The sequence below is a fragment of the Apaloderma vittatum genome, unplaced genomic scaffold (genome assembly GCF_000703405.1).
Source record: "Apaloderma vittatum isolate BGI_N311 unplaced genomic scaffold, ASM70340v1 scaffold19942, whole genome shotgun sequence".
In the NCBI taxonomy this organism is placed as follows: Eukaryota; Metazoa; Chordata; class Aves; order Trogoniformes; family Trogonidae; genus Apaloderma; species Apaloderma vittatum.
The window spans coordinates 3,507-24,781 of record NW_009703310.1 but is presented as its reverse complement, the minus strand read 5'-3'; the positions used below and the strand labels follow the sequence as shown (position 1 = coordinate 24,781).

At 41.7% G+C, this 21,275-nt stretch overlaps 1 protein-coding gene across 1 annotated transcript in view; it reads right to left on the bottom strand.

Moving 5' to 3' along the window:
• Positions 1–1,165: 1,165 nt before the first annotated feature.
• LCP1 (lymphocyte cytosolic protein 1 (L-plastin)) overlaps positions 1,166–21,275 on the bottom strand; it is a 23,011-nt gene continuing 2,901 nt past the window's right edge. The window contains exons 4-15 of the mRNA XM_009864598.1: positions 20,177–20,309; positions 19,490–19,571; positions 15,960–16,125; positions 11,745–11,887; positions 9,707–9,802; positions 8,837–9,032; positions 6,578–6,656; positions 6,275–6,389; positions 5,307–5,440; positions 4,213–4,336; positions 3,197–3,321; positions 1,166–1,749 (exon numbers count right to left, since the gene is read on the bottom strand). Of these exons, the coding sequence (XP_009862900.1) occupies positions 1,617–1,749; positions 3,197–3,321; positions 4,213–4,336; positions 5,307–5,440; positions 6,275–6,389; positions 6,578–6,656; positions 8,837–9,032; positions 9,707–9,802; positions 11,745–11,887; positions 15,960–16,125; positions 19,490–19,571; positions 20,177–20,309 (1,526 nt within the window). The 3' untranslated portion in view covers positions 1,166–1,616. The remainder of the gene's footprint in view (positions 1,750–3,196; positions 3,322–4,212; positions 4,337–5,306; positions 5,441–6,274; positions 6,390–6,577; positions 6,657–8,836; positions 9,033–9,706; positions 9,803–11,744; positions 11,888–15,959; positions 16,126–19,489; positions 19,572–20,176; positions 20,310–21,275) is intronic.

Genomic DNA, 21,275 nt, shown 5'->3' with positions numbered 1-21,275 from the left:
GGAAAATCCTGCTGGGTCAGGCTGCAAGTCCATTCAGCACAGTGTCCTGTCTTTGACAGCATCTCAGAGTGGCATGTTCAGAAATTACCTAAGAAATAATTCTTTCTGTTTTCTGCAATCTGTGGTTTCAACAACAATATGGAAGCCTACAGTTGTTTTTTATAATTCTCTCCCTATTTCAGCTATATGACACACACTTCCCCATTAACACATGCATAACTACAAGCAAAGGCTACGCATTTGGCTTTATAGAACGTTTTATTTGGAGAGACTTCTCACATCATTGAATATTGGTTTTTTATTAAGGCAATTCTGAAGGGGCTGAACGGGAGGAGGGGGTGGAGAGGGAGGGAACTGAGACTGTGTCAACGGGATTGCATTAAGGCAAAATTCCCTCCTTCTGCATTTTCATCACAGTAAAATCCACATAAAGGCCCAAAAAGTAAATGACTCATGCCAAGGAAGAGATTCAGTGCAAATATATCCCACTGACTGCAGACGGGGCTAGGTCCTCGACTGAGGCAGTCGACAGTGCCTTGTTAACTGCAAAGCTATGCTGATTTAGCTCTGTTGAGGATCACAGCCTGGGTTCAGGGAAGCATTTTAGTATGTGTTTCGTATGCGAGCACAGGTTTAAATGCTTTCCCGAATCAGAGCCACGGCCCTTTGAGTGCAAGTCTCTTATTCACTGAGGTGAACTATGGAGTCTTTTATTCACTACATAAATATGTAATTCTGCATCCCTTTGGTTTGCTTCTTATTGTATTGCTACTGAATATAACCCCTTAGTTTCTTTAACATCGTTTCCATTTCCATCATTCTTTGCAATCATGTTTTAAGTGTATTATGACATATGACATAAAAATGAATTATCCTTTGGAAATTATTTCTTACAAAGGTTCCAGAGTTTGGGTGTTCCTGGAGGACCACGTTAGAGTATGGGGGTTTTTTTAGAGAGTAGTAATGGACTCTGTGAGTAATGCCACTGATGACAGAGGCATAATTTGCAGGGAAGAGTACTACTTAGCTCACATACCAGAAACACATCGCGGACACAAATAATTTTTCTTTTTCCACAAGAATTTCTTAAGAGTATCCTACCATTCCAAAAAATATAGTCACTAATACTTAACATTGGCTTGGGGAAACCCCTTTTGTTATCCCAGGTGGGAACTGAAGGAAGGTATGGCAGAAATGCTACCAATAGCATGAAGACATTTTCGGGCAGAAGCAGTATATAACATTTCATAATCCTAAAATCTATCTGTGTCTCCCAAGACAAAAATATCCAGGTGACGTCTGACAGAAAACCCTGGTATCCATTAATAAAAGGATATGTATAGGCCTTGCTATTGAAAACTTATTCAGGAATATGAAATGGTTATATCTAGCAAAGTGGAAAATAAGGCAAAGAAATCAAGCACATATTACTGTTAAAACCAAAACATTTCCTGGATACACGTGGATACACAATTTTTGTAGGATCTGGAACCGTGTACTACATTCATGCTTTAAAAGCATGAGCACCCTGCATATTTCCTCGATAGGGAGAAGAGCATCCAGTTTAAGGGCATCACAAGGGTGAATACCAGGCATCAGTACAAGTCTTTTGTGCTTTAAACTTTCTTCATGCCTTTTCCCATAAGGCAAGCAAACACTGTCATGACCATTTTGGGTTTTACTTCAACTAGGTCTTCTGGAAGGGCATAGACTCTTGCTCCAATTTTTCTCGCCATAGAGATGGCATATCTGCATTGCAGGGGTGAAAAAAAACAGAACACGAAAACAAAGAAAGAAATTAGTGCAATAGCATTAATTTTCCCTCTGTTAAGACTTTTTTTTACATGAATGATACCAGATTGGGTTGGGAACTTTCTTGCTGATTCATCAAAATTAAACTTTTTTGTAGGAAAGGTATAAGACAGCTTCATAGAGAGCTACATTGCTAGCAAAGGGTAGAACGTATTCCTGGATGGTTAGAGCTCTGATTACCTGCAGCATGGGTGACTGCAAGTCAAACTCTGGTATGGAACATTTAGTCTCCTAACCCTCAAAAGACTATCCTCACAGCCAGCCATTCTGATCTTGCTTCCCCTCAATCTCTGTGACTTAGTCTTTGCAGATAAATAAATTCACAAGGATGGGAAGCAGAAGGTTGATATTTGTGGAAAAGAATGTTGTTGGAAATCAACATTCAGGGCCTTCTCTTCTGCTTGAATTATACCCATAATTTGCAAAAAGGCCTTCCCATCTTTCTGCTCAGAATGCACTATGGCTGTTCTCCAGTGAGTATGATTCTTCTCTCTGATTTTTCATGAATAAAGCTAGAAATTCTCAGGTTCTTCTCGCTGCAGAGCACATACATTTGTAAAATTCTCCCCAAAATGCACAGAAACATGCTGGGCAGGGTGGGAGCAGGTGGGTGAAGAAAGGGAGGGGAAAAAAGGAAAACATCAGCAGAGGGATAAAGAAATTAAGGATGGAGAGAAGCACATGTAGGATTGCAAAAAAAAAGAAAAAAAAGAGATAGTAGGAAATGGAAGGGAAATGAATAGTGGGAAAAGTCTTCATTAAACGATGGCAGCTCTGACTGACTTACAGTCATCCTTTTCTCTTCAACAGTTGCCACATGGCAAAGGAGAAGCTAAACTGATGATCAGACTAGAAAGTGATTTGTATAGCTCTGAAAGGAAAGGGAGATGCCCCAAGGATTGGCTCTCTGCTAGGAAATGGTTTGCACTCAGAAAAAAAAAAAAATCGATATCCACATCCATAAAACCAGTTTTTCAAATCCTGTCCTCCCCTTCTCTCTTAAGTATGCCCTTGTTCCACCTGTATGTGACTAAAGAGGTATCATGACTTTTAATCACTGGTTTCCATGACCCACTATTGCTGGCCTTGTTCCCTGATCTCTGAAAGAATTTTGAGTTTAATAAAAGAAAATAGGAGCTTGCGAAGCCAAGTGATTTTGATCCTTTCAAGGGAATTATAAAGCAGGAATTATAACATTACATGCTTCATTGCCATTGATAGTCTTTTTTACTGCCTAACTCCTAGCCTTCATGCTTCTAACTCTGGAGGTATTTCTCAGTTGAGGTTGTGCCAGATGAGAATGATAGCAGAGCAGTTTTCAAAGATGGAGTCAGGCAAGCCTGAGTAGGTAACTTGTGTTAAGTGTCACTTGACATGAACGTACTTAGCATTATTTAGTTTCTCCTCATCATTCAGGTCCTCTGTTTTCAAGAGGTCATATTTGATTGATCCTGGTTGAATGGCATCAATGAGATCCAGGACTGGCATGCTGGTGCTGATTTTGCTATCCTGCATAGATGAAAAATACAATCAGATGCAAGAAGAGGATGACAGATCTCCCACAAAGCCAGAATCTAGGCAGCTCAGTCAAATACCATTTAGATCTTCACAAAGGGCTGCTTAGCATCAATTTTAGTCTAAGGCAGACTAAGAGCCTTTTCAAGGATTTTTTTCTCTCCTCAATGGATGTGACATCATTAAAGCAAAAGACAGAGTGCTGAACTAATGAATTTGCTTCCTGTGGGGAGATATCACTGACACATGTCTACTGATGGGAGGTGTGAGGAGGGGCAGCTGTGTAACTCCTGAGCTCATTACATGAATTCTGATGGGCCTGTCCCCACCTGGTGCAAACTGCTGATTTACATCCACAGAGTGTTCCCCAGCTTGGGAAGTATTGCAGCTGCATCAGCAAAACTGGAAGCACTCTGGAATTGGTCTGTCTCTGTGTTTATAAGGTACCTTGCAAAATAGGGTGTGGTACCCTTGAATGGTACTACCAGATTACAAACTTATTGCTATTATTCTTTTTAATCCTATCATTTCTAATTGCTGTTACTTAATAATCAACAGTGTAGCAGTTCTTGCATAATTCCAGTTATCATTCCTGTCTTTGTACTTTGATTTCCTATGTCAAACTGGCATTTAAGATGTTTCCTGTAATGTTCATATTATGTTTCTGTTACGTTTTCATAATAAAGCTCCTTGAATAAAATCAGTATATCTGAACATGCCTTTAAAAGAGAATGAAAAATAATCAAACTGTAGTTAATTATATCATAATGTAGTGTGTGCGTGTATATGCACATATACATCTATATACATGCAACCTATATAACATACACAGAAACACACTGAATAAGAGATTTATAAGAGGAGACTTCTAACAAAAAACTATACCTTGAAACTGGAGATGGTTGAATTCTTCCCAGCTGCAGTCAGCGTTTCATTGACCCAGCTGACAATGATTTCATCATTGACCTTTTCTCCACCACCGATGTCTTCAAGGATATTCAGGGTGTACCTTAAGAGGGAAGCCATGATATCTGCATTTGCTCGAAGTCTACCATAACCTCAGAACCAACCTGCACATGTACAGCTTGACTAGGATCACCCTGTCAGTCCTCTTGGACCTGATATTCCTCCACTTCCCAGGCAATTACAATGTGAATCATATACCATGAAAATTAATCTAATGGGTCTAATTTATCCTCAATTCCTTAATCACTGTTTTGGAAATGTCGAAAGCTTTTGATATTCAGAATTCATAAAAGGTCCCTCTTAGTGGATCTCAGTGTAAATTACTCATTGTTACAGTGCTCAAAAAAAAAAAAAATCACTGACTTGAAGGCCAGAGGGGAATTGCTATGCCCATCTAAGACTGATCTGCATAAACACAAGCATGTACTATTTTGCTTATATGTCACACATTCCAAATTGATGGCAAGTAATCACCATGTCCCTAGATTAATTACCTGCCTAATAAAACCATACCTTGCTTGGCAGACTGCCTTGAGTCTCCATTCAGTTCCTAACCACTGGGTCTCTTTACACCCAATTATGGAGCTCTTGCACACAGAGACACAAAATTACATTGAAGTGGGGAGAGCCACTGAGCTGCATCTACTTCAGGTAGCCAATTACAAAACTTCTGCATCAATTCCTTATTTCCAGTACATCCTCTCCATTCTCTGATGTAGAGACCTTTCAACTTCTTTTTCTCTCTTCCATGCAATGAACATTTTATTCATGCTATACAGATAATGGCAACAATAATCTTCTCCATGAGTTGACTGTAATGGCCTTGCCCACAAGATAATGTGATTACAACCCTAACTAGAAGTGAGCAAAAGGTTACTCTGTCTTTGCACATAAGTTTAAACAGAGGAGTGATAAAGCTGTAGCATGTAAAACCTTCTCAGTGATAGCATCAGGAAGCTATTACAATGCAAACTGATTATTCCAAAACACTCTGAAGTTTGTGTCTGCCATACCTTCTCATCAACTGCCAGATTAAGGCCAGTGTGAGCGTACGGTTTCCTTCATTCAGATCTTGCCCAGCGATGCCAACAAGGGAAAATTTGGCTTGATTCTTTCCCAGTTCCACTGCGTAGTTGCAGTTTTCAAGCTGTTAATGACAGGGTCAATTAGTGCAGTTCAAAAACACAGAAAAAAAAGAAAAGAAGACCACAAATAATTATTTTAAATTCTTTGGATCACTTAGCACAGATCATTCTGGGCAAACTGGAGCTTTGGGCCTCTGTGATAACACTGCTGTTTGACTACCAGCAATGGGTTCCATTCCAAAAATACTTTGGTAACATAAAAAGATGTTTTATACTTCACCATCAGGGCTTGAAAAATGGATTACGCTGGAAAATAAGCATCTGCAGCTCATGGCTACCTCCAGCATCCTGGCATTGCACTGAGACAGAGGATTAGTGTCCCTGTCAATATTTTTGGTCAGTTAATCACTCTGGCCTAACCAGATAGAATTACTCATCCAGAAAGCTGGGAGAAAGCTTTGTGTTTAGCAGCAGCTCTGCAATCAGTTCTTGAGGCATCTGGTCAAGAATACTTATCATCACTGTCTTCATTTGATGTGAGGGCAGTGATTCAGACAGCTGCAATTAAGCTGATGCTGTATGACTCATGCTGAAGATACATTATAACTGGTGACTAAGACAGTAGTAAAAATGGTCTGCAAATACAGTTTTTAAATATTGACACAAAAAGTGTCCAGTCTTTTTACTTTACAAATATTGTTCACCTGTCAACACGGCCAATGGGTAAGACGTATGTTTCCTTTTCAGTGTGAAAAATTATTCAGTGACTAGACAAAAAATCACCTAATGTGCTGTACTTAGGACTTGAGGGCAAGTGCACACATTGCTTTTTGAAGTGATATGGACATAGTTGGAGGATAAGGTATCACTACTGGAGCTATTCTAGCTTTTAGTACCTTCTTCATGTTGCCACCCAGTTTAGGATATGGTGGTTTGTTCACTCTGTTCCAGTCTACTGGCACTTTGATCTTTTCATAGAGCTGGAAGATAACCAAGGCATCTGACAGGTCACTGAAAACAGCAGAAAAGATATATATCATTGTCCAAGCAATAGAGGACAGGAATTCAACTAAACTATTAGTAGAGATTAACAAATAAAAAAAAAAAAGAACATATATTATTACAGGGTTCAAAAGCTTTATGTTTTTTTTAAACTGGCTGCCTTTATCATCTGAAGGAAGTGTAATACCTCCTCTTACCTATATAAGTGATTTACACGTGGATTAACACCCAGGGAGTTCATCCAGTTCCTGAATGTCCTCTCTTCCCTTGTCTCACCTAAAATAACAGATACATCAATCAACAGGTCTGCAAAACACAACGCTTCAGTACAATAAGTGTCCTATGATGAAAGTGTAACTCATAATGTACAGTGCACTGAACCATAAACAGAAGGAGACACTGGTTGACTTGTGAAATAAGAGAGCACAGTGCAGCCCGTAGCACCCCTTCAAACCTTATATATTATAGTATTTAGGCACATTAAACTTGAAATCACGGAATCATAGCATGGTTTGGGTTGGAAGGGACCTTTAAGATCATCTAGTTCCAAGCTCCCTGCAATGGGCAGGGACACCTTCCACTAGACCAGGTTCCTCGAAGTCCCGTCCAACCTGGCCTTTGATACTTCTAGCAATGAGGTATCCACAGCTTCTCTGGGTAACTGGTTCCAGTGTCTCACCACCCTCACAGTAAAGAATTTCCTCCTAACATCTAATCTAAATCTACCCTCTTTCATTTTGAAACCATTACCCCTTGTCCAGTCACTACTCTCCCTAATAAAGAGTCCCTTCCTGTACGCCCTCTTTAAGTACTGGAAGGTCGCTATAAAGTGTTCATCTTCGTGGACCTTCTCTGGATCTGCTCTAACAGATTCATGTCCTTATGCTAGGGGCCCCAGAGCTGAACACAGCATTGTAGGTGGAGTCTCATGAGAGCAGAGCAGAGGGGCAGAATCGCCTCCCTCAACCTCTTGGCCATCTTTCTTTTGATGCAGCCCAGGCTGTGATTGGCTTTCTGGGCTGTAAGCGTGCATTGCCAGGTCACGGTGAGCTTCTTGTCAGCCAACATCTCCAAGTCCATCTCTGCAGGGCTGCTCTCAATCCACTCATTGCTCAGCTTGTATTTGTACTTGGGATTGCCCTGACCCAGGTGCAGGACCTTGCACTTGGCCTTGTTGAATTTCATGAGATTTGCATGGGCCCACATCTCAAGCCTGTCAAGGGCCCTCTGGATGGCATCCCTTCCCTCCAGTGTGTTGACCACACCACACAGCTTGGTGTCATTGGCAAACTTGCTTAGGGTGCCCTCTATCCCACCATCCACGTCACTGACAAAGATGTTAAACCACACCTGTCCCAATATTAACCTCTGAGGAAGTGTCGCTGGTCTCCACTTGGACATCAAGCCATTGACTTTTTGAGTGTGACCATCCAGCAAATTCCTTACCCACTGAGCGGTCCATGCTTCAAATCCATGACTCTCCAACTGAGAGACTAGGATGTTGTGAGGGACATTGTAAAATGCTTTGCACAAATCCAGGTAGATTATGTCAATTGCTGTTCCTTTTTCCACCAACACCGTAAACCCATCGTAGAAGGCCACCAGATTTCTCAGGCACAATTTACCCTTAATCCAGCCATGCTGGTTGTCACCAATCGCTTCCTTATTTTGCATGTGCCTTAGAACAGTTTCTGGGAGGATCTGCGTAAAAGTCATTGAGTACCTCAGCCTTCTCCGTATCCCAGGTAACCTGATCACCTATTTCGTTCCAGAGAGGGCCCACATTTTCCTTAGTCTTCCTTTTACCACCAATATACTTATAGAAGCTTTTCTTTTGCCCTTGATGTCCCTGGCCAGATTTAGACCCACTCTAGAGAGTGCATCAGACCAGCAGATGGGTGCCTCTGCACCTCTCGGAAGAGAGTCACCTACTACTATCACCTTTTGCCTTTTCTTACTTGCTCTGGTTGTTGTGTGGAGAACAAATTGGGCTGTCTTCAAGAATCCAAGAACAGCCTGTGCCCCAGCATGAACTGTTTCCCTATAAGGCTGAGAAAGAAGGACCTGAATCTCATCAAATGATCAATGCAAAGGTGGTCCTGACTCCAAACTAGAGCAAGCAGGCAACAGGCTTATGCAAGATCTGAATTTTATATTATATTCTCAATTAAAGGAATGCCAAATCAACTCTAATTTCAAATAACAAGCACACTCAGTAGTCCATACTGGTTCAGACATCCCACAAACATTTTTTTTCTTTTAACTTGCTATCCACGGAACAGACCCCTAAAATACTAGAAGGAACATGCAGGTAAAGAGCAGCTTCCCTTTCTCAAGGCTTCCTGTGTGAATATATGTCTGAAGGACATAAGGTTAAGTTAACATATCATCAACTCAGAGCTGGAGATACTGTGGCACACATAGCCAGAAACATCCTTTACTTGCATTTTTGTTACCTTCAATAGAGCTCCAGTCGATGTCCTGGTTCTCTGGCTTATGCAGGGCAGGGTATTTGTTGAACAAATTGGCGATGAAGGCCAAATTTAGCTTTGGGTTCCCCCGGACGACATCAGTGGCCGTGACAAACTGCCGGCAGCCCAGGCGCTCCGCTTGCTGCAGCATGCACTCTGCTCGCTGGACATCATCCTTCTCCTGCTCCGGCATAAGACAGGGCCATCAGCCTCCCCCCACCACCCAGCACTGCACACAAGACCCACTCAGGGTCTCCACATGTGGAGCTAGGTGGAGGGCTGTTAAAGCAGGTCCTTGGATTTATAGCTATTTACGACTTTTCGTAGAATCACAGAATGGTTTGGGTTGGAAGGGACCTTGAAGGTCATCTAGTTCCAATACCCCTGCCACGGGCAGGGACACCTCTGACTAGACCAGGTTGCTCAAAGGCCCATCCAACCTGGCCTTGAACACTTCCAGGAAGGGGGCATCCACTGCTTTTAGTAACAGCAAGTCTGTGTTTTCAAACAGGCTTCACCTACAATCCAGCCATCTCACCATACTGCTTTTACAGTTATATTCCATATGAAAGGGGATAGGTTTGATGAAATTCCCAAATAAACATATTTAAATATACTTTTTCCAGGCTAGTACTTAATCAGTATCATTTAATGGTTGTTAAAGTTTCAGCAATAGTGTCTAATGAAAGGCAAAGCACATCATTTAATTCCTTGAAAGCTTTGATTTCTATAATACAAGATCATGTTGCAATGCTGAAAAGAGACACAGGCATCCCTGTGCAACTCTGTGCTGTCCAGCAATGCAAGGAAAAGACAGAAAGTATTGGCATTTACTCTAAACTTATCTCATCTTACCCTTAACCCTGACATGTCAATAGTAATAGCTGGAATGCCTTCTTCATCTCCTTTGGGGGCAACCTGGTTCAGCAAATGGTAATAAGCTCTTGAGTCCTGTGACAGACAAGACAAATAAAAGGGAGGAAAAATTACATCTAAAGTTCAGCTTTTGCATGCCAGTGCTCCCCTGAACGATGTGCCTGCATGCTTTCTTTTTATTACATCAATCATTAGGCTATATAATTAAATTAATTAAGCTGGAAGCACTTAGCAAGTCCTACTTTATGCCATATTTGCCAGATCTATTTCTTCCCTAAGCCAATATATATATGTGCTGAAGAACACTCAACAGATGAGAGAAAATGCTGTGTGTTGCATTTACAAAAAGGACAGCAACAACAAAGAGATGTTAGGATTGACTTAATCTGAACATCAAATTAGAAATAAGAAAAAGCATACCTTTATAATGCTGTAGAAGTCAGGCTGCTGAGCATTTGATAAAAGAAAATGCAGAAGGAGAAAGCAGATGTTTAAAGCAGATTTCAGAGCAACTCTGGAACAGTTATGGAAGAGAAAGCATAGTTTTCAAGGACAAAAGTTAAAACCGATAACAGTATCAGCATTTTTCAGGCAAAAGGGCAGGAATAAGACAAGGTTTTAACATGTTGTGTCTTTAATCTTTTGTGAAATGTAATGTTGCTTCCATGTGTGGAAAATATTAATCTCACTACAGAAATAACTCAAAGAACTGAAAAAAAAGGCTACATGTTAGTGTCTAGGGACTTGACTAACTAACCAAACTCTTCAAAATATAAAGCAGTTTAGCCAAATTATTTTAAATCTTATACATCTACATTACTACCCATGATATCTAGACAGTCATTATTTCCTACAAAAGTGAGGTGGGGAGACACACTTAATTACAGAATGGCTGAAAAGGCTGAAGTCTTGGCCTCTCAGAGGCAAATATGAGCCTTATTTTCCAACTGTAAATATGGTATGATTTATCTTTCAGTTGCAAGTGGGATTTCATCGGCTGCATTTCAGTTCTCTTGGCCAGTCTACAAAAAGATAGGAAAGACTCCCTTCCCTTTCATGGATATTGGCCAGTGTCCTCCGCCCAGTGAACCAAAAATCTGTTAGAATAAAAATTGTATCATCAAATGTGACTCTCAGACCCTCCTGTTTCTTTCCCTGTGGTTTTTTTTCTGTGTGTCAAATAAGTCACATTAAATGACTTCTCATACTTCAGGCCCTGGTGAAGCCTACAATCAGGAACCTCTGGAGCCTCCTTGGTATACCTCTACATGCTGGCTGGACCTCACACTCTAGCTTTAGTGTCTGAAACTCATCAGTGTGCACCACTGAGTTTCAGATACATCTGTCTAGGAATAATGAAGGTCCTACAGAGAAAGGTCTGCTGAAGTCTGTCCCCACAAGCCCATGAAGTCCCAACTACGTGAAATACGCTGCAGAAACTAGAGACCCATCCTTGCAAGCACCTCCCCATCTTGCTACAGTATTTTGAATAGTCCCACTAAATAAAAACTTGCAGGTAAGTGCATGCAGGTTATAGCAAAGGTTGGGACAGAGGAGCACATAATCCAGGTGCTGTACTGAAGGAAGGATCAAGTGCGAGAATTGAAAGATCCCTATCCTCTTCCCCTTTACCTAGTTATATGTCTGGGTAAGGTCGAGCCTTTTTGGAACCAAAGCCAGATCAAGAGGCATTTAAGGACATTTAGGAAAGAGAAGAGCAATAGAGGAAGGGAACTGAAAATACAGCAGTAGAGTGTGCATGCCCTGTCCAGAGCCAGCAACCATTCCTTTCCCAGACATCTGGAGTGCTGGGACTGGTAGTGATGACTGGGAGGTCAGGAGGAGGAGGAATACTACTGAGCAGAAAGATAAACCTCACTAAAGTAGTTTTAAGTATCCAGCTCCATGTGTTCAGCAGAGCCATGTCAGCTGCTTGGGTTGTTTCAGTGCATGAGCCTCATTTGGAGGACAGGGATTTCAGTGTGGAGCTGCTGTTCTTGGTCAGTGTTTCTCTTACCTTGATGTCTGAACTGAAGTTGCTGACTTTGTTGCATCCTGCATTCTCCAGGTGATAGTTTGCCCACCTCAGCAGCAGTTCTTCTGGAGACAACTTCATCAGATCCTCCAGGCTCTCTCCTTCTCTCAGAAGAGCAATCAAGGCTAAGCAGGGAAAAAAGAAGAAATTAATGATGTTGCAATAACTTGTAGAGGAGAATATATGAGTGACCGAAGTGTTGCCAAAATTCATGCTGGGTTAGCATGATAGTTTACATAAACAGAAAAAGGATCTCATCAATAAAATGAGGACAAGGCTGTTAGTTGTGGATATAGTAGTGGATCATACAGAAATGTATGACAATTTCAGTGTTTTCCAACAATTTTCCTTGCCTTGGGTCTTACAATCATAGAATAATAGGATCATCGAATCATAGAATTGTAGGATTGTAGAATCGTAGAATCATAGAACAGTTACCGTTGGAAGAGACCTTCAGGATCATCGAGTCCAACCATTGTCCTAGCTCTATCAACACCACTAAACCATGTCCCTCAGCACAACATCTACCCGTCTCTTAAACACCTCCAGGGATGGTGACTCAACCACCTTCCTGGACAGGCTGTTTCAATGCCTGACAACCCTCTCAGTAAAGAAATTCTTCCTAATATCCAACCTCGACCTTCCCTGGTGCAACTTAAGGCCATTTCTGCTTGTCCTTTCACTCGCCACTAGGGAAAACAGACCAACCTCCACATCACTACAAGCTCCTTTCAAGTAGTTGTAGAGAGCAATAACATCTCTCCTCAGTCTTAATGAAAAGATGATGGAATCTCAGAATCCTTTAAGTGGGAAAAAAACCTTTAAGATCACTGTGTCCAATCATTAACCTAGCACTGCCAGGTCCGCCACTAAACCATGTCTCTAAGCATCTCATTTACACAACTTTTAAATACCTCCAGGAATGGTGACTCAGCAGCTTCCCTGGGCAGCCTGTTCCAATGCTCAACAACCTTTTTGTGAAGAAATTTTTCCTGTTGTATAATCTAAATCTCCTCTAGTGCAACTTAAGGCTATTTCTTCTTGTCCTTTCGCTTGTTACTTGGGAGAAGAGACTGACTCCCACCTCACTACAATCTCCATTCAGGTAGTTGTAGAGAGCAATAAGGTCTCCCCTCAGCCTCCTTTTCTCCAGGGTAAATGACCCCAGTTCACTCAGCTATTCCTTATTAGACTTCTTTTCCAGACCCTTTACCAACTTTGCTGCTCTTCTTTGGATACGCTCCAACACCTCAGTGTCTTTCTTGTAGTGAGGGGCCCAAAACTCTGCACAGGATTTGAGGTGCAGTCTCACCAGTGCCAAGCACTGAGGGATCACACAACAGTTTGGGATTGAAGGCACCTTTAAAGGTCACCTAGTCCAATTCCCTACAGTAAGCAGGGACATCTTCAACTAGATCATGTTACTCAAAGCCCCATCCAGCCTGGCCTTGAATGTTCCCAGGGATGTGGCATCTATTACCTCTTTGGGCAACCTGTACCAGTGTTTCACCACCCTCATTGCAAAATGTTTCTTCTTTACATCTAGTCTAAATCTAGCCTCTATTAGTTTAAGACTATTACCTTTTGACCTCACTATACACCCTGATAAAGAGTGCCTCCTCATCTTTCCTGCAGGCCCCTTCAAGTACTGTAAAGCCACAATAAAGTGTCCCTGGAGACTTCTCCAGGCTGAATAAATCAACTCTCTCAGCCTTTGTTAATTGGAGAGGTGTTCCACCCCTCTGATAATTTCTGTGTCCCTCCTCTGGACCTGCTCCAACAGGTCCATGTCTTTCCTGTGCTGAGGGCTCCAGAGCTGGACAGAGTGATGTTGAGCACAGGAGCAAGACGGGAATGAAAAAATGAACACACACTTTCTGTAGCTTAGATGAAAAAAACCTCAGTGACCTTCACACTGATTCTGGATCCACATAGGTATTCTGAAAACTTGCATGTGACTTCATGGGCTCATGGCCCAGTAGGTTTAACTCATCTGTCAATTGGAGAAGTTACCCTCGTTATACATACAGAAAAACTAACATAATAATTATATTATTATGGAGGAAGGAGCAGGAGGGGTGGATCAACCCTTGCAACTGCAGAATGTTCAGCTAATCTCTGGAGCATGAAAGGCTTTGGAGCAAGTTTTGAAAAGCACAACTGATAACATGGAAACTAATTGTTAATGTGATAAAAAGGGTTAGTGTGTCACACTACTCTGATCTCCATCCTATGTGTTTCGTCATTTCTTGAAAGAAATATGGATTTGTTACTTAAAGAAAACAGTGGAGGTTTCTGAAGTTCCGTAGGTGATTTGACATAGGTTGCTATGGAGTTAAACTGAACCAGAAGGGGTAATAGAAGCATTTGAAAGTAGACAGTAGATTTTATTAAGAGAACAGTGTTAACACAGATAGGAGTTGGCTGTAAGAAGGATTCTTGGGGAGTTGGTCATGGATTGATTTTTGGATTAATGTTCTCATTCTTTTTGCATCGATTATCTTGGCACAAATACTATCAGAGTGCCAAAGATTTGATTATGATATTCACTAGGCAGCATAGTCAGTACAGAGGATGATCAGGAAATCAGACAAAAAGAGCTAGGTGACAGTAATAAAAATGGAATGTAACTTAATAGTGCCATATTCAAAGACATTCACTAGGGAATTAAATGAATAACTGCTATTAGCTAAAAGCTTATATGAACAGAGGATGAGAACAACGTGAGTGTATTAGATGTCTTCTGTCCTTCTCTGAGTCATCATGTGACATGACCAGGAGAAAACCAAACATGGTATTAATGCATTGCAGGTATTTCCCATCGAGGTTGGGATGTATTACTGCCTTAATACCATACGTTCATGAGACGTTATTGGAAATACAGTGTCTTATATTCACTGAAGGGGAATTTCACCTGGAATAGCTGCAGAGAAGGGCTACCAGTGAAAGGGAGAACTTGAAATCAAAACTATCTTGGCTTGTCTACCCTGACGAACTGAAGTCTGAGATGAGAAGTGAAGGAGAAAATACCAGAAAGGGAAAAGTATCAGTTAAGCAGGGTAAGGCTCCCTGCAAAGGAATGGGAACTAGAAACTCTGGAAACTGGTGGCTCTAGCTATGAAAGGGATAAAAAGTGTGCGAGGGGTGAAGCAATGAAGGTAACAGCTGCATGGTGACTGGTGGGAAGAAGTGTCACTGTTGGCTGAAAGGACTATCCAGAGGCTCAGGGAACAAAGCAGCAAGATGAGGTGCTGTGTGGACTGCATGTACACCCTTACAGCCCTACACACTGGAGTTATTTCACAGGTAATTTTGGCATTAGTGAGACACATGTGGAGCGCTGTGTCCAATTTGGGGCTCCCCAGTGTAAAAGAGACATTGATAAACTGCAGCGAGTTTAATGGAGGGACTCTAAGATATTTAGGCTGGGGTACATTATATATGTGAAAACTCTTTGGGTTTTTTTTTAGCCTGGAAATAGGTCTGAAAGAGGAACAAGTATTGTCTTCAACAATTATAGAGGGGCCAGTGCTGTATTTTCCAAGCATGCACAGTAAAAGGATGAGAAGTTACGATCACAAGCTGCAGGAAGGGAAATTCCAACTAGATATAAGAAAAATATTTCACAGCAAGAGTGGTTGGGCTCTGGAACAAGCTGCGCAAGAAGCACTGGAGAAGGCCCTGAGCAACCTCATCTAACCATGAGACTGGTGCTACTGTAAGTGGATAGTTGGATGGCTGAACCAGAAGACCTCCAGGGTAGACCTCCGAGACTCCTCCAGCCTAAATTATGCTGTGATCCTATAATTTTGATTTCACAAAGAGAGAGATGTTTGGCAATGAAAAGCAAGAAAAGAGCAAAGCTTCCTGAATGCACTGTAGCATTTCCTTATCACAAATTTAGTGCCAAAACACCAATACGCCTGGGTATAGACCATCATTCCTGACCTAAGGAGCATGAAATTGGCTTTGCATATAGAAGCCTACACACAGCTTCGGACTTCGGAGTGCTATTGCAGCAACATCATCAGTAGGGCAGAACTAACCTGTGAAGAGCAAGGGGGATTAAAGCAGTCAAGATGACAGGCAACAAATACTTGAAGAAAAAAATTAATTAAGAAATCTTTTTTTAAGAGAACTTTATCCTAAAGACTGTTGAGTGACAATGGTGGAGCACTGAAAAAGAGTCATACATACCTTCATTTCTGCTGATCTCTATGTCGGCGAAGAGTCCAATTTTAATGACTTGCCATAAAAGACCCAAAACCAGGTAAGGTTTCCCTTCTTTTAAGTCTTCAGCTCCGATGTTAACAACATGGCACCCAATGGCTGAAGCAGAGTTCAGGGCCAGATTCAGATTTTCCTAAGGAAAGAAAAGAACTTCTGAATGAACTGGAAAGCTGAGGATACAGGAAGGGAACACAGCCAAAACCAGTGAAATCTCTGAGCAGCTTCACTGCAAATACATTCATGTACATAGATTCGTAGAAAAGTCTGGGTTGGAAGGGACCCTTAAAAGTCATCTAGTCCAACCCCACTGCAGTGAGTAGAGACATTTTTAAATATATCAGGCTTCTCAGAGCCCTGTCGAACCTGACCTTGAATGTCTCTGGGAGTGAGGCCTCCACCACCTCTCTGGGCAACCTGTGCCAGTGTTTCACCACCCTCATTGCAAAAAAATTCTTCCTTGTATCTAAATCTACTCTCTTTTAGTTTCAAACCATTACTTCTTGTTCTGTCACAACAGGCCCTGCTAAAAGGTTTGACCCCATCTTTCCTGTCGGCTGCCTTTAAGTACTGAAAAGCCACCATAAGGTCTCCTCAGAGCCTTCTCTTCTCCAGGCTGAAAAACTCCAACTCTCTCAGCCTGTCCTTACAGGCAAGGTGTCCCAGCCCTCTGACTATTTTTGGGGCCCTCCTCCGGCCCCACTCGAGCAGGTCCATGTCTTTCTTGCACTGGGGACCCCAGAGCTGGACTGCAGGTGGGGTCTTGTGAGAGCAGAGTAGAGAGGCAGAATCATGTCCCTGAGGCTGCTGGCCACTCTTCTTTTGATGCAGCCCAGGCTACACATTTCACCACTGTGAGCAGGGGAACACAGAATCTCCTGGGATTACAGGTAAATTCTGGGTCCCAGCATGAAGATGGAAAGAATCTCTTTATCAAAAGTGAAAGACACCATGCCACAAGGCATTGAAGCTCAGAGTGATGTGCTGGCTCAATCCTGATTATCAAAGCCAGGCTCTCCCTATAGCTAATGCACAAGTACATGTTCAAATGCAGACCTAACTTTGGCATGGTGCAAGCTCTTCTCTCAGTCTTGCACAGATGCAGGAATGAGGAAGCTACAACCCAATGGACAAGCAGATATTGCAGGGTCAGCTCTCCCTAAGTACTAAAGTCCAAATATCTAAGACACAAATAAGTTCCTAGCTGGATATGTATACAAAAAGCACAGAGTCATAGGAATCAGTATGAATAAACCTGCTGACTTTTTAACTTTACAGTTCAGCCAAGGTCAGAACTAGTCAAGCCTGGACATTTTCTTTCTGATCTTCGGAGCAGAGAGTCCTGTTCTGAGAATGTTCAGTGGAAGCAGAGAGATTCTGTGATTCACAGTGAGGGGCAGGAAAAAAGTGATGTTTCAGGAATATTATGTTCCTTAGCCACTTCCTTCCCATTTGTAGCAGACTGATTTGTGGATTTTGCCTTAAACATTTCTTGTCATTTTTTTAAAATGCCACCAGCAAAACAAGACCAGTTTCCAGCCCTATGTGGCAAACTGATGGAATGTTGTAGAGGGACGATCTGATAAGGCTATAAATGCCTCAGACAGCCCTGTATAGGGATTAGGAAATCTTGCGGAGGCAGGATGGCCTTATCTCTAGCATATCTTTCATTCGCACACATTAATGAGAATTACTGGAAACAGTGAAGTGCCTTGATCCCCTTTCTGACATTCTGCACATAGAAAATTGTGTATAAATTTAGGCAAGGTAAAGCAAAAAAGGAGGGAAAGAAGAAAAAGAAGGGAAAGAAGAAAGAAGACAATGATGGATGCATCCTGAACTCTGCTTTGGCTGGACCAATGCAGGAACCTGGACCGGTGATCTCTCTCTCTTTCTCTGCAGCCCCCGCCCCCCCTTTCCTTTTCCTTGCTAAGTAATGCAAGGTCTATCATACTGTTTATTTAGTTTTATGTCTAAATTTCTTTCTTGTGAGGGTTAAGTGTAATATTGTCTGTCTTAATATTGTGTTTAGGTGTCCTTCATTATTCCTTATTACGTTGTTGTAGTGCTTTGCTTATTTATCTTTTTTTCTGGAATTTTTGTAATAGTGTCTGCCCTATTGTGCTTTTAAATTGGAATCAATTGTCGTGAGTCCGATCTATACATTGTGATAAATGAATAAATGTTTGTGTTTGGGCCTTGAGACTTGTCTCACCGTTTGTCCGTGCCGTTGGTGTATTACGAATATGAAAGTCATTTGTCCCTCTCTCCTGGGTGGGACATGACACCATTCAAAACAAAGAGTATAAGAAAATCTGACCCACAGGTCTGTGCTATTCAGAAAGGTGGCTTGGTAAACACAGGGCAAGTAAGGCAGGCAAGAAGCCTGGAAAATATACTTTATCTCACAGATTTGCAATTTTTCACACGAATTTCATCACTGCTGGCATGACAGAGAGATTTGATTACATACAAAACACAGAGAGAGACACAGTGTAAATTCTCAGGAGCTAGAAAAAATGAAGTATTTCAAATTAATTACCTTTTCTGCACCAGACAGCTGTAAAAGGGTTAAGTTAAAGTGGAAGCTGTATTGATCAAATCATGTCTATGTGTGACAGGGATTGATCTGAGCGGCATCGCTAAGCCATGCTGCTGACCAAACCGATTAGAACTGAAATATGTGGTATACAGCATAAAAATCCAATTTAATGGCTTCTGAGCTTATCTGAGCCTGGCTAATGTTCCATCAAATCAGAGTAGCTGAGGTCTAAACTGGGTTAGGTTCATATCTGCTCCATATATCTATTTATATTCTGTACGCAGACGCATAGATGCTGTTCCTATAAAAAATAATCTCTCTACATACTGCTGTGTGAGAAACACAATAAACTTTGAAGAAGTGATAATTAGCTTTTTTGTCCAATTTTTAAATCATACACATGTGCATGTAATAGTAATAAAGAAGGGATTCAGTATTCAAGGTGAAATAGCATGGATTGTAAAAGGCAGGCAAAGACTATGGTCCCATCTTGAACATGTTGCAGATCATGGTACTTCCTAACTATTAATCACAATTCATATTTTGGTGAGGACATCATACTTCAATACAGCAGTTGTGAATCCAACTCTGTGGCCATGCCTGTGCCACCTTGGATGTGGGATTCAGCCTTCTGAGAACTGTTCCAACTGGCTTCGGTCTTGTATTTGCATGACATCTACCACAATGGTATCTAAGGCTTTAAACTGGTAAACATGATGCACTGGGTTAAGTGCAAATACAAACACAGTTTGTTTAGTAAGATTGCTCACGTGTTTGGAAAGAAACAGAAATATAAGTCTTTATGTTTTTTTGATGTGGACGTGGGCATCTCACTTTGCCACAGACAACTTTGCCTGATTGTGTTGGGCAGGACCATGGCATCTCCAGCCTTTGCTCTATGTGATTATATCAAAGCATCACAAAGGAAAAAGCAAAGAATCTTGTTGCATTTTAGTACCTGTATTGTAAAGGGTGTGAGTTTCTTTTTGTTGATTGTCCTCTCATCAATGGTATCTGGCACTGAAAAGTTGATCATCTTACTGGAAATAAAAGAAAAAAACAACAAGATGTAGAGTACTACATATGTGCATGCAAAACACAGATACAGCTTTGGTCATTAGGCCACAGGACAAGTCAAAGAACTGAACAAATATAGATAGTCAGCCTCTGTTTTTACATCTACACACACAGGCACACACACAATACTTGAGCAATTCTTTGGGGTCACATGCAGGTTGTACTATAGAATGCCACAAGCTAAAGTTTAAGTTTAAGTTTATTGTGCAGAAAATTTCTGTGAAGGCACTCACTATCTCTTGCTGCTTTGTGTGAACCCCCAAAATCTTTGGAAAAAATAAACCCAAATCATTCCTCAAATTTCACTGACTTCATTTTATTGTAAGGGTCCAGAGGCAAGGAAAACCTCTCACCTAACATGAAAGAATCTTTATAATTTTAAAGATAAAAGAAGCCAAAAATTTAGTGTTATTAAGACCCTGATTACATCCTTAATAGGTAAAGATTGGGTGAAAATTAGTCAAAGATTCATGAGCTTAATGTAAAGCCAGCAGCTTCTATTCAAGCAGACGTGGGAGTTTCTGCAGACTCATGGAATGCATTTGTGAGGAAGGTAGGTATTATTTACCAAAGCACTATGCCATCACCGACCGCCTGGAAGAGGTCATCTGTTTCTGGATTCATCGGAACCACGTGCTTACAGTCAGGGTCCTTCTCAAGGGCTTTATTAATCCAATTGACAAAGGCGTACTTTTCTTCCTCTGTGAACACATCATTAAATCCATCAGTTTGCTCTGCAATAACTTTACCATCATTTTACCTAGAAAGGCAGAATTCCTGGGGGAGAAGACTCTCCCACCAGTGTGACTGATCAAGAAACTCCCAAAGAGAAGAAGGCTCTGAGGAGGCAGGAAAATGAGCTGAAGACAGCAATGGGTTTGAACTGATTCATACTCTTTTCATACTCCTTACCACTGGCTGGGGTTTCCTGGTGTCGTGAGGGCAGGCATATTATAGAGACTGGCAATGAAGTTCACATGATTCAACTGTACACTGCAGGTGCTATGCTCTGCTAAGCAGAATTTGTACTTGCACCATAATTTGAATGCATTGTTGTACCACTCTGATAAATCGAAATCTCACATAGCTTCAAATAAGTTCAAATAAATGAATTCTGCATTGTACGTTACACCCTCCACACATCGAGTATCTGGAAGAACCTGGCCAGGATTGACCTCTGACAAGGAGCATCCAGAGGGTAACTGGGAAAATGTTCCCTGTAATCCAACAGAGCTGTAATGTGGCTGTCCTGTACCAGCGGCAGCTCACCGCAACTCCAGTAGCTCAGAGGTGTCCTGCGAGTGGGCACTTTGGAAGCATCCTCTGCTTTCCATACCCCACAGAGTCAGTTCCCCACACTTGCCCCCAGAGAAGACAGCCAAGTGTGGGACCTCCTCCCTGCAGAACTGCTTCAGAGGGGGCTGTGCCTAGCGGGCAGCAGAAGTGACCACAGCTGCCCCAAACTTTTGGCTTGGAGAAAAAAGCTAGGAGAATGGCCCTGATGGGGCCAGAAAAAAGACAGGAACCATTTGGTTACAGGTGAGTTTACAGAGAAATTACCAGACCACTGATAAAAAGTAGGAGGAAATGAGTTAGCAACAGCTGCCAAAGCTCACGGAGGCTAGAGCACCTGGGGCTGCACTGAGACATGGTGCATGTGGTGCCTG